This window comes from Rhea pennata, chromosome 5 (assembly GCF_028389875.1).
Source record: "Rhea pennata isolate bPtePen1 chromosome 5, bPtePen1.pri, whole genome shotgun sequence".
Classification (NCBI taxonomy): domain Eukaryota; kingdom Metazoa; phylum Chordata; class Aves; order Rheiformes; family Rheidae; genus Rhea; species Rhea pennata.
Genome location: NC_084667.1, coordinates 53254716 through 53267625, shown reverse-complemented (window position 1 = coordinate 53267625; position 12910 = coordinate 53254716). Strand labels below are relative to the sequence as shown.

Here is a 12910-nt window from a genome sequence, read left to right as displayed (position 1 = left end):
TTCTTAACAAATTTATAGCTATATAGGCTGAAGCATAGATGTACGCATTGATTTCACTCCCAATACATTGCTTCAGCATTTATTAATTTTCAGGCCCTCTGCCAAAAGATACAGCCTCTGAAAGGAAGCAGGCAGGAAGCTTGATTATCTTGTCTGATGCAGTTCAGGGATTTTCTGGTAAATTTGTATGCTCAAGAGTTTGTATTGCTCAGAAGTAATTCAGAGGCCAGCATAATGATAGGTAGAGTTTGGTGGAGTTGCGCTTCAGCTGACTTCAAATATTGTGGTATCTAAGTCTTAGAGAACCAGCATTTGACAGATGCTGCTATCCAGTTTTTATATGAGAGCTGTCTGAGCATGAAGTTAGAAGGACTCATGCAAAGGTAGGATGAATTCTACATGTTGCTGGACAAAACTTATTGGAGGGTATCAAAATGCAACCAGCAGACATTGTAAATGCAAAGCTGTGTCAGTCTGTCATTGCCATATTTGCTGCTAGCTCTCCCTGCTGTGAGAAGGGAGTTCTCAAGGTGGTGATGCTTTGTATGGGAGAAACTTTAAACATGAACTGAACCTGCAGCCCTGCACTTTCAGGCTGCAGCACTTCTGTAGCTGTGTGTGTGTTTTGTAGCTTGCCTGTGAGTCCTCTCAGAAGCTTCAGTATGAGAAGTCTGGTAGCTGAAGCCCAGGGAGCATTAGGATGTTTCCTGAGAGCAAGCGTCTCCGATTAACTGACAGCAGGTGATTTGTTAAAATATTTTTCTTAAAACTTTTTGCTCTTTATCTCATATGACCATTTGTGATTAACTATCCTGATCTATTGTCACTTTTTTAAAAACGAGCACTGTTCTGTCAGCCCTTTCTAATCCCATTTTGCCCAGTTACTTACCATTACATTTTACTTTTTGGGCACATAGAGCGCGCTTTGTACTTGAAGTGAAATAGATGATGATACAGGTTTCTTTCAGTGGCCAGTGATAGAGAAGTTTAGTGATTTGTGTTGTCTGGGATGTAGACTCATTGCTTAGAGTGTAAGCATGGGTTAATGGATTTAATTATGGAGGATGAACTCTCTTCTTTGCTGGCATTGTCTGGAAAACTGAATTGTATCTGCTTGTTGGACTCACGGTTGGTGTGAGGGAAAGGTGAGGGTATCTGTTTATATTTCATTTTCAATTTGGAGTAGTCCTAGATGTGTTATCCAGAAATTATCTTCATTAAATCAGTGGGAGTTTTCCTTGCACCTTCAGTGTAGACCGCATTTCGTGGCAAGTCTCTTAGTATGGTTTTACTTCTGTTACATTCAAATTTAGTTCTTGAGGAGTTGAAGAGACACTAATATCTGCTTACTTTCTTTAGCAGAGTTAAGAAGTGGGATTTTTTTTCCTTGCAATTTTGGCAGCATCTTGAAAGTCAGAAGTAAACAAATTACCAATCAGCTAACTAATGAGCTTCTTAGTGGATAGGGGATTGCCCTTCTTCCCCGAGCTGAAGAGTCCCTTGATGAAGAAGATCTGCTTGCCTGATTTCTGGGGCCCTGCTTCTAGCAGGGAATGGAGGCTTCAGAATCTTCCTTGCCACATAGTGACTTATCTTGTGATTTAAGAGAACATCAGACTATTTAGTAATTGTTAACTGCTGGCTTAAATTAATATGGAGGGAGGGTTGCTCAGAATGATGTAAATGTAAATTTTTAGAAAGTTAATTTCAGAGAATGAAATATTAAACTGTTTTATGGTTATAGTACCAACAACAGTGTGACAGCTGATTGAACATACCATGGCGCTGGAGATCAAATATGCACTATTAAGTGTCTTTCAGATTTTATATATATATATATATATATATATATATATACACACACACACACACACACATACATACATATATATATGTATATACACACACATATGTGTATATATATATATATAAAAATCCTTTGAGGGAGTTGCTGCTCATCTCGTTTGTAAAACAAAAGTGTGTCCATATGTTTCTGGACATCTCTAATAGCTCCTGCAGTGGGAGTTTAAAATACGTGCAAAAGATAAATACAATGTCTGTCCCCAGAAGGGGTAAAGTCTTTGGCCTCGTGATTCTGCTGCTGCTTCTCAGATCTCTTCATCATTACCAGTGCCTTGTGACCTTAGAAAGACTTTTGAAAAGGATGGGTCATGTGTTTACTTTTTGCAAAGAATCATACTAACAGTAGGGTGATTAGGGTCATGGAGATTGCCCTTTGCAATGCTTAAGGAGGCAAGAAGTTTATTGAAGCCAAAGGATGAGTCTGTGATGATTTAGCCTGCAAATCTGAAGGACGTTTGGAGAAGTTATGTCCTGTAATGGAAGATACAGTGTCAAAACAACTTGGTTTGAAGATGGTTTCTAACTGACTTATAAAGATACTGCATGTTGTAGCTGCCTGCCATAGCAGAGAACTTGATCTGGTAATGCCAAAATTCACTGTTGGGATCTTTGAAGGCTATACCCTGCACAACTACTTGCAATTATTATTGGTTACTAAATATATCTTTGAACATCTGTTAGGATAAATAATCCATTGCCTTTAATAGTTTTTTCTGCGCTGCTGTACATCGTTCTTCCTTCTCTCTGATGGCTCCTTGCTTTTTTTCTTAAAAGACCATGATTAAAGAATTTTATGTCCTTGCTGGGAAGGCAGTGTGTACAGGCTCCCCAAATGTGGGGCTCCAGTTCCAAGAAGAAACTCTTGCAGAACTCAGCAGCACTGATCTGTGTTACATAACTGGTTTAAGAAGAAAGCAGGTCCTCTCAAGTTTGTGTTTCATGACTTAATGGTTTTTATGACTTTTATGATTTACAGATTTTATTTCTGTAATAGCTGTTGTTTAGTGCTGAAATTAGTAACCCTGTAATGTTTCATGAAACCATTGTTAAAACTTAGTCTTAATGTTTAGTAACTGAAGGCAGTTTATTTCATTCCAGTTACTGTTTAGAGCATCTGGTTTCTTTCTTTCATGGCTCCCCTCAGTTGAACCTCTGAAGGCTTTTAAACTTCACTTCCCAAACTGTGTTTTGGTTTGGGTGCTGCAGTTTGTCACTGGTCTTGCCACATACTGGGTTAGCTGGTTTTTATCTGAGCTCTGTGCTGTGAGGTACTGGTACATGTTGTGATGGGAATGTGAGGCGAGGGGGATGTTGCAGTGCCTCGGGTGGATGCTGAAGAACGATGCTGCTGCTTGCCCTGCCAAAATGCTCTCTGTTTCCTAGTTCCTTGCCTGCACTCTGTTCGGATACAGCACTCTAAGGAGCACATTTACAGTTGTAAATGGGATGATATAACGCTTTGAAGATTTGGAGATGATTCTGCCAAATGTCAGGTGTGAATGGGATGATGGTGTGGAAATCACTTATGGTGTTGTAGTTGTTGATATGAGTGCTCCTACTGCTCGGACTGCTCCCTGTTGGATATAAAGCAAGGAAGAAATGCGTGAATGTACCTGCGCTCCATGATTTTCTATTAATACGATCCCCTATGACAGCTAGAAGCCTCATTTTTTCAGCCCATTTAAAGAGCACATAGGCAAAGTTTTAAGTAATGCTTTTTCTCAGTAATACTACATCAGCTGTTGATGCGTGATTATGAAAGTGTACTTTATTTCCCCTCACTTGTGGATTTAGGATGTCTTACAGAGAGACTCAAAAAAAAAAAAAAAAAAAAAAAGGGGGGGGGGGGGGGGAGGAACCAACCCTCCACCATAGGCTAACTTTTGATCCATTTCATTTCAATTGTAAATCTTTCAAAAATACTGATTGTAGAAGGGGATAAAAAAATGCTGAAAGATGAGAATAGTTGGACTTAAATTGGGAAAACTGAACCTTGGTTAACTGCCTGCTTACTAGACTGAATACCCCCCTCCCCCCCCCCCACACACACACGAAAAAAAAACCCACACACATTATAGTAGAGTCTTGTAGTATTTCAGGTGCCTTCAGTTAACTTCGGTGTGAATTGATGGCTCTCCCTGTGAGGCTGGGCCTCCTGACAGTGAGCATCCCATTTTGGGGATGCCAGGTGATTACTTCCCTGATGGAGAATAAGACAGTAAGGAAAGATGGGGGAGGGGAAAAAAAAAGGCAAATTGACTGAGCTTGTCTTTGTGCCAGGAGGAGAAAGAGGGTGTCTGCAAGGTGTGAATAGACAATATCTGCTGTATTGTGCACTTAGCTGTGGTGATGTTTGCATGGTGCCATCCTCAGGGTCTGATAATTTCAGGGTGGTGGGAAAGTGTCTTAGTGGATGCAGGTTTTTGCTCTGATTCATTAATATTTCTAAAACTTCCACTGATGATGATATATTGCTTTTCTGGAAAAAAATTTTGATATCAAGTTTTTTTTATATTATTATTGTGTACTCCTTTTTAGATGGGAGATTTAAGAAATGCAACATTCTCCTATCTGAGAAAATGAACATCCCTGCACACGTTAGTAACTTCTTAGATTATTGAAGTAAATACAGTGATTGTTTTTTATTTTTGAAATTCAATGTTTGGTGTTTTTGTTACCTGTCACTCAGACCAGACAGCAAAATATGCTAGTTAGTTTAACCATGACTATGATATGTGACCTAGTAGTTGCTTTCTGTTTTTAACTGTCATTCACTAGAGTAGTGGTGTAATGTTCGGGTCTTAGGTGCTATGAGGAAGTATTAAATCCAAAGTATTTACTTTGTGGCAGGGGGAAGATTAATGGAGCTATTTTATATAGTTTGAGGCTGTGGTAAAACATCAATTCCAGAACATGAAATAATGAGGTTATAGCAACTTGATACTGAATTCTTTTCTAAATCCATGGATCGTTCTAACTTAAACACGAAGTCAGCTTGCATGGTAAACGTTTTAATGATTATTGTGTGTGGTGAGGTTTGCATTACCGAGTAGAGCTGTTCACTGGTTTTATGTATGGAACTAGGAAGTCATAATGTTTTTCTGTATTGCAGGTTAATGCAACAGTAACTTACGATGAGTGTTTCTGTTCTTCTTAAGCGTTACGATATATGATTAAACAGAGCTCTGTGAGGAAGAAAGGCTGCACCAGAAACACTAGTTAGTGATTTATTTATGCTGCACCTGAATAGGTTTCTATGGCTTTAGGTATACTGTGCCCAATCAAAGTGCTGAAGCTTTGCTGCAGATGAGGTGTTTAGTTTTACCACTTCAAGGCACTTTTTATTTCTCTCTTTTTTCCCCAGAGGTTTTTTTTAATAGTTACTATATACTTTTTCTTTTTTTCCCCTGGGCTGATGACTGGAGTATAAGATCCCAATCTAAACTCTTTGGAATGGATGTATTTTAAAAATAGTGACCTCTGGGAATATAGTTTAGAATTGACTCCTAAAAAAAAAAAAAAAAAAAAAATCTGTGCGACGAAATCAGGCAGATAGACTCTCTTTGGCTCAGTTGCATTGCCTGTTTGGGGGGGGGGGATGCTTACAGCTGGCAAAATCTCTTCTCAGAAAAACAGACTTTTCGTGGGTTTTGTATTGCTGTGGGTTTTGTATAGCCAATATCATGAAGCAGGTAAGCTGAGTATAGGAACCCTTCGGCTGGTAGGATGCGGCTTGGTTGCAAGGTGCGTAAGAGGAAAGAAGGGTTGCAGGCAGCACTGAGCTTCACAGAGGAGCACAGCAGTAGTAGCCACATCTCCAGGTGAGGCAGCCCTGCTGAGAGACCACCTGCCTTTACCGTAGGTGTTGGCACAGCTGGAAGCATTCTCCTCTTGTAAATTTTGCTTACCTTGATGGTCTTGTCTGGAAGAATTTGCGGTGGTTTTAGTCTCTGCATCGAAGTCTGAGTTAGGCTCTGTACCTATACAAGCATCTGTGGGTTGTGCTGGAAGAGGAATTTGTCAAAGTATCTCATATGTATTTAGTGCATTTGGGGTAAATGTTTCAGTGTAGCTGGTAGAGAGTCTGTTCTCTATTAACAAAACAGCCCAAGAGAAAGTATATCTAGGATGTAGGACGTATTTTTCATACTAGCTTTTTAAGCACGATGTGAAGCAGTAGTGGCTGATCTATGACTGTGTCTGTCTCACAGAACAACTAATTTGGGAATCATTTGTCTCCATTGAGTACCCCTTGCAGATGGCCCCTTGTTGGTGAATTGTTTTGGTGGCCCACAGACTGCTTCTTCCTGTGTGGTTATTTTTTTGAGGGTCCTAGAGTTTCTGGAGTGTGGAATCAGCTTTCTGTCCCTTCCTGTCCCCAAGCCCCCTTCATGCGTGAGCTGGGATGGTCACAGTGGAGTTACGTGGTGTTGCATGCTTGCTTGCATAAGGGATGTCTTCCTGCCTTGTGCCTGTGTCTAGGCATGACCTGCCCAGCCTGAAAGGTTGGAGTTGATGATTCAGGAAATCTCTGGGCTGGAGAATCAGAGAATCAGATAGTGCCAGAACTGAGGTGTGTGGTTGCTTGTCATCCTGGTTGTTTTGGAGACCTCTTGTTTTTTAAATAGCTTATTGTTTTTTAAATAGCCAAAAACAAAACAAAACCAAAAAACAAACAAACAAAAAACCCCAGCCCTTTGGCATATGATTTTTCCCATATTAACTAGTTCTCAAAATATGTATGCTTTTATGGTCCTTTCTCCCCTGTGTTTAAATACAAAAATGTTACACTGTTTCAGATAGCCAAAGGGGAAATCCCACTTCTGAAAAAGAGGAAGACCCAGCACTACAAGCCAACCTTGCTAATCATTTCCTCCTTCCTTTAACTTTTTAAGCATGTGTGACTTCATATCCAGCATCAGACACCTCTTCTACTATTTCTGTGCTGGCACAAACAAAAGTCATAATCTGGCTTCCTCCGTTGTGCTGGTGCCGGGCAATCAGTTTCAACAGATCCCGGTAAATTTGTGGAGTTCGTTTTGGAGGGAGGCTATAAAAAGCCTTTGGAATGATTCATTCTCAAGTGGCTTTGGCAACCAACTTGAGAGTATTTTTCTTCTTCAAAGCAGAACAAAACTTACCCAATGTGTGTGCAGGCATGGTAGAAAAAGCCTTTCCATCAGCCTCTGTTCTTCAAGGGGCTCTGGAGTAGCCCTTTCCGAGACACCGAAGCCTGGTGTGTTTCAGTGGTAGCTTAAATTCTGTTTATTCCAGGGCAGGCACAGCAAAAATGTAGCTGGTTTTGTTATTTTAAGTTTTAGCTTACAATACTTGGAATGCTTCTGAGTGGGCTGCTGCAGTTATTTACAAAGAAGCACTCCCTGCCTATTATTCCTTGTTTAACAATGATTTTCACACAGCTAAGCAAGATAAAGCAATTTGACCGTTAACTCTTTCTCTACAAGATTCAATTCCCCCCCTGCCATAACACCATTAGAAGTATGCATCTGGCTAGCCTCAGGTGACTTTCTGCAGCAGTGTTTGCCCTACTGTAATGGCAGCATATAAATTGCCTGCCATTTACAGACTGCAGTTATCTACAAGAGGGCTTTGAAATCCTCTGTGAGGGGTGCTTGGTTTCATTTTCTTTTTAATTTCCGTGCTGAGCAACGGCAAGCTCTCTGTGGTGTATATGCAGGGCATGCTGTTTTTAGGCCAGAGAAACTCCAGACTTGGAAAGTGGAAGAAGGGAGCAATTTGTGTCATAGATGCTGATTGATTGCCTGTCCCTGTGGGCATCTTTGTAATGACCTTCTAAAAGAAAGACTTACTGTATTGGGCAGAAAACTGGAGGAGCCATTGTGTATTCAGCAGTGTGCAGCAGTTGCAGCTATGGACAGCAACATAGTTTGTCTTAGATAGAAAGTTGCTGTGGACAGATTTAGGCGGTCCTGCTCTGTGGCCTCCTCAAAAAAGGCCTTTCATTTTCGCATATGAGTTTAGCAGGAATAAGGGAAAGAAATTCCAGGCTTGTACTTGTTGAGGCTTTCGATTCTTAGATTAAGTTCCCTATGTCTTCACAACGAAAAAACGCTTATAATATACTTAACTTGTGCGCATACATTGGGAAAATAGCATGGAGTAGAGGTGGCTGGGCTTTTTGCCAGGGGTTTGGCTCTGCTCTCAAGACTAAAGCAGAAATGTTCTGTTCTGCTTGATAACTTGTCAAATGCAATGACTGAGTTTTGCCTAGCTGCGTGTACCTGAATCTCAATTCTCGTACTGGCAGAGCAGACAAGCCATGTCTACAGATCTGCCTACAAATGGCTGCGCCAGTTGCAGGTTTGATGTATGACAAATAGGCCTCTTCAGCCTCTTCTCGCTGGCTTTTCAGGATTGCTGGAACTATGCGCTGTATGGCCAAAACAATATTCAAAGTGGTGTATCTTCTTGACAAAGGAAGCTGGAGTGACCGTGAGTCTGTCTTTGAACTGAAGTCCAGGGATGTGTCTAGTCTGTGGAGCAATGTGCTCTGTGGTGTCCCTGCATCCAGATTCCCTGCTGTCTAGAACAGGTTATTGCAATATACTGTATTTCTCACTGTGACATACCTGTGTTTGTGTCTTCTTTTACCCCCTAGAAAACCTCCCAGCACTGAGGGAGCTTGGAGACTCGCTTAGGCTGTGAGGATGGGGCATACTGGCCCTACAGGGTTGAAGCCGCGTGTGTTCACTTGCCTGCTTGCTTGTGTAATTTATTTGCCTTTCGCTGGTCAGAGGTACACAGGAAAAGCAGGAGCGCGGTGCAGTAACCCCTCTGCGGAGACCTGTGCAGTTAGGCCCATTGGACATAGTGCCATACCTGTCACCAGCTGGGGTCTTGAATAATTATATTTTTGTGGTGCTGTTCCCAGGATGTACAGCCTGTCTTGAGCGGTGGATGTGTGAGGATAGACTGCGGATGTACGCGCAGCTGCAGCGGGATGACGCAGCAGGGCAGGGCGCTGTAGCTCCGGGGCCACCTGCCTGTGCCGGAGCCACCCAGTGCCGGCATCGCTGCCTCGTGCCCCTTGGTGCCCTGTTTCCAAGGTTAGGGGCTGTGGAGCTGGCCTGGGTGTCGTTGTGTTTGTGATGAAGCCCTGGGACAGCTTAAAAGTTTCCTTAGGAAAGGTTACTTGATAGATGCGAGTCACTCGGTATGTGCGTAGCTCTGGGAAGTGTTTTGTGTACCAAGAAGATGGGGGTAGCGTCAGGCTGTAAACAGGAGAGATGACCTCAGGGTGCGGTGTTCGTTCTCACTGACGCTGAGATGTCTGTGTTTGGATCGAAATCAGAGAGGACTTGTCAAGCGTGAGGAATGTTCTGTGGTGCAGTTTGCACGCTGTGGGGGCAGAGGAGAGATGAAGAGCAAAGGCAGAATGATTCAAACCGAGATGCTCGGTGGCTAACATCACCCGCTTCCGGCCGCTGCTCACCTGGCAGCTGTGTCAGCCCCAGCAGCGTAGCTGCTTAGTACGCAGCTTGCGTCGCTTCTGAGGTCGTGATTCAGAAGCTGCTGAAGTGCTCCGTAGACAGGGATGGAATTGAACAAGTGCTTTCCTGAATTTGAATCAGGTACATTAATGCAGATTTTTATTGTTTGCATTCTAGTGTGAAACAACCCTTTTTCATTAGTGTTTGATTTATATTTTCCCCACGTTTCCCCAAGTAACCCTTCCCTTTTTTCTTTTCTTTTCCAGGAAAAGAGGAGTAGAAGTAGTGCAGGTGAGTAAAAACTACATTCATTTTTTTCTATTTTCATATAAAGGTTTACTGAATTTAAATGCTGTCATTCGTCTGGACTGAATTATTTTTCTTTCTTTTCTGTTCACTTCTCTGGTGTTACTTAGGTACCACTTTTGGAAAAAAATGGGTCCCTTTTTGCTACATGTATGCAAGTCTTCTAGTCTTAGGGTCAGCATGCGCACTGGTGAAAGTGAGGATGCAGTTAGGCATTTCTTGTCTCTGTTAACTAATGAGATCTGATAGTTAATTAGGTGATGTTAATCCTTGTTTACTGCATTTAAGGAGAGTCAGGCTTAGCAGAAACAGGGGCTGTCCTTTAAAAGACGTCATGACAGAAGGAATGTTCTTGTAACCCAGTGAGCAGAGAAAAGACATTAAAGTGTCTTGGAGTTTTAGTGCATCTACTGATGAGCTCAGATGTTGTCTACATTTTCTCTTTGCCAGGTCCACATGATCATATTTCACACAACATGTTACTTAAAGGATCGTGGCACCTTGGAAAAGGAATTATGTTTCTGTGACAGCTGTGTTGTGTGAATAATACCTCAGAGCACTGTAGCCCTAGAAGATCAAAGGGGAGATGTGATTTTTCTTCTGGATGATTCGGTGTAGTTTGAAGAGATGTGTGTGACAGGTTTCATTCTTGCTGATGCTTAAACTAATGGTCATTTTACATACTAAGGTGGTCAATGTGTTCCCCAAAAGTGAGTGTTTTGGAGAGACTCCGTAGCAGAGCTGAAACTCCCTCAATAAAGAGAAAGAAGGAGAGAGAAGACGACAATGTGGTGTGAGCCACTGGTAGTGGATACTGCTCTTAAGTCCATGTAAAAGATGCTTCTAAACACCAACAGAGAGTAGAAGAAGGGCGCTTAAAAATTTGGAAGAATCAGGCCATGAAATTTTAAGGAATCCACTATCAAAAAGACTTCTAAAAAAGCTCTCGTTACTAGTTAAGTTGGAGAATGTCCTTTTCAAGAATATGTGATTATATGAGAACTGTGCGACGTTACAAGGAAAGAGCGTATACGCTTTAATGGCTGGATTTAACCAAGCTTCCAGTACTCTTTTGCAACCACAGGGTCATTTTTCTTGCTTTTACCTCCTATTGCCTAGAGCTAAGGAGCAGCTTCTTTCATCCAGTCCTGTGTAGTGCCTCCAGATTGATGAATACAAGCAGTATTTGCAAAGCACAACTTCACAAGCAGCACAAAGAGAAAGCTAGCTTGTGTTTGTGTTGGTATCATCTATGACACAGTAGTATTTCATTAATACCCCACAATCTGGTGTCTGCATTTGTGCCTGTATGAGATGAATTCAGTGCCGCTCCCATTAAGCTGAGCAGATTCCATTTTATCTCATAACTTAAAAGTTGCTGCCCTTCAATGTGTTACTTTAATTAATATTTGCTATAGCGATGTATGCAGCAGTGCACAAATTAGTTTGTTGCTGATGATGTTTGTGTAGCTTAATTGCTAGTCATCAGATAGACAAAAATAATTGGAGGGGATTTCTTTATTGGAAGAGCATTTTGGGAAACATTTGGACAGAACTAGGTGGAACTTCATGTAAAGGTACTTCACGGTTTCAGATTTCACAGCATAGTGAAATGCCAGACCAACCTATATGGGGAAGCTGTGCCCCGAAGCCATACTTCAGCACTAATGCCTACTGCTCTGCTAGAACAGGATGGATGGCTGTGCACTGTCACCTCTGGCCTGTCACATGCCCATTGCTTTCATATTACCTGATGGAGGCACTGGTGGCCAGTAGGGGATGTATCAGAAATGCACTCTTTTCCCATCTAGCGTTACTAGAATGATATTACTTGCATGATACGTTGCGCTAGGCCTACTCCTAAATAGAGGATGCCTTAGTGTTATCTACTGGACTAAGTTTATTTGACAGAAGGAATATTGTTTCCTTGTATTAAGCAACAGAGTTTCTTTGATTTAATCCCCCTTCTCACCCTTTAAGGAATGTAGCCTTTTGTGAGCTGTCTCAAGAGAAGCTGTCTGTCACACCTGACAATAGACAAAAAACAAAAAAATATACAGGCTGTTTGTCTGTGTTCCTGTTTACATAAGTTCAGAAACTTTCTGAATGCATTTTAGCATGTTTATATAAATGGATGTGCTTTCCAGTAAAAAGTAGCTAGTCAGAAAGTAACGTTCAGTTACTGGTTTCCAGATACAAAGCAGTGATGGGTAAGACAGGTATGTATCGACTTCTGTGAACACACATCATTTTTTTCTGTTCCTAAAATGTTGTGCAAGAGCAGAAAAGATCTTCTTACTAGGAGAAAGTAAGCCTTCAGCGAGCACTTACGTGATTTGTTTCCTTCATCCAGTGAGAGATTAAGATGGTCCTCTCTCCTTTACACAGACTAATGAAATCCTCTTATTTTGCTTTCTAATAGCATCTTCCAGTGTACAGATTAGCAATGAACTGCTGTTGGACAGCCATTAAGATTCTGTGACTTGTGTTCAAGTTCTACATTTTTATCTTGACTCAGATTTTTTAGTTCCGGCAGAAAGTGTAGAGCTTTGTTATTACTTAGTTGGGAAACTTGTGTCCTCTGAAGAGAAGCAGTGCGAGAGTAGGGCTGGCAATGGGATGCTAAGCAAGCATCTTCCTGTATCCAGGAGTAAGACATTTATTCGAGCACCATATTGAAAACAAAGAAAGACACTCTAAGCTTGCATGGTAAAAGGCAGTTAGTTTGTTAGAAATACTGATTAAATTTACGTAATAAGAATTCACTGTGAGCTCCATGCACAGAAGCTGAAATGTGTGATGTTATTATTTCATACAGTTGAATAACATCCATCAAGCTAGTTGGCTTAAAAGATAGTGCACTAGACGGACAAAACAAAAAGCTTTCCAAGTTATGAGATTCCCAAAGACAGCGCAAGTCTAAGCCTGCACCTAAATATTTGAGAGCCTTTGGTCTGTTCTGAACTGGTTACCACATTTCTTTCTTTCCAGCAGGCAATGGCAGAACTGTGAGTAGCAGCAACTTTCAGATTTGAAGATGTTTTGAATATAAAGTTGCTTTCTGCAGCTTAAATGCAAACGAGTGAGGCAGCTGGAAAGCAATGTAATATCGCAAGAAACAACAAACAAATGTCTTCCTAGCTTTTAAACGTGGGCTCTTAACTGAGCAGAATGCTATGCCTTGTGGCAGGTCACTTCCTTGGTTTTAAGTAGGCATCACCACACTATCAGAGCGGTTTTTGAATTAGAGTGCTTACCATTTTTGTACA

General features: G+C 41.4%; 1 protein-coding gene across 1 annotated transcript in view; it reads left to right on the top strand.

The window, feature by feature from the left end:
- The window catches only part of ITPK1 (inositol-tetrakisphosphate 1-kinase), a 155767-nt gene that overhangs the window by 27815 nt on the left and 115042 nt on the right, over positions 1–12910 (top strand). The window contains exon 2 of the mRNA XM_062576991.1: positions 9602–9626. Coding sequence (XP_062432975.1) covers positions 9602–9626 — 25 coding nt within the window. The remainder of the gene's footprint in view (positions 1–9601; positions 9627–12910) is intronic.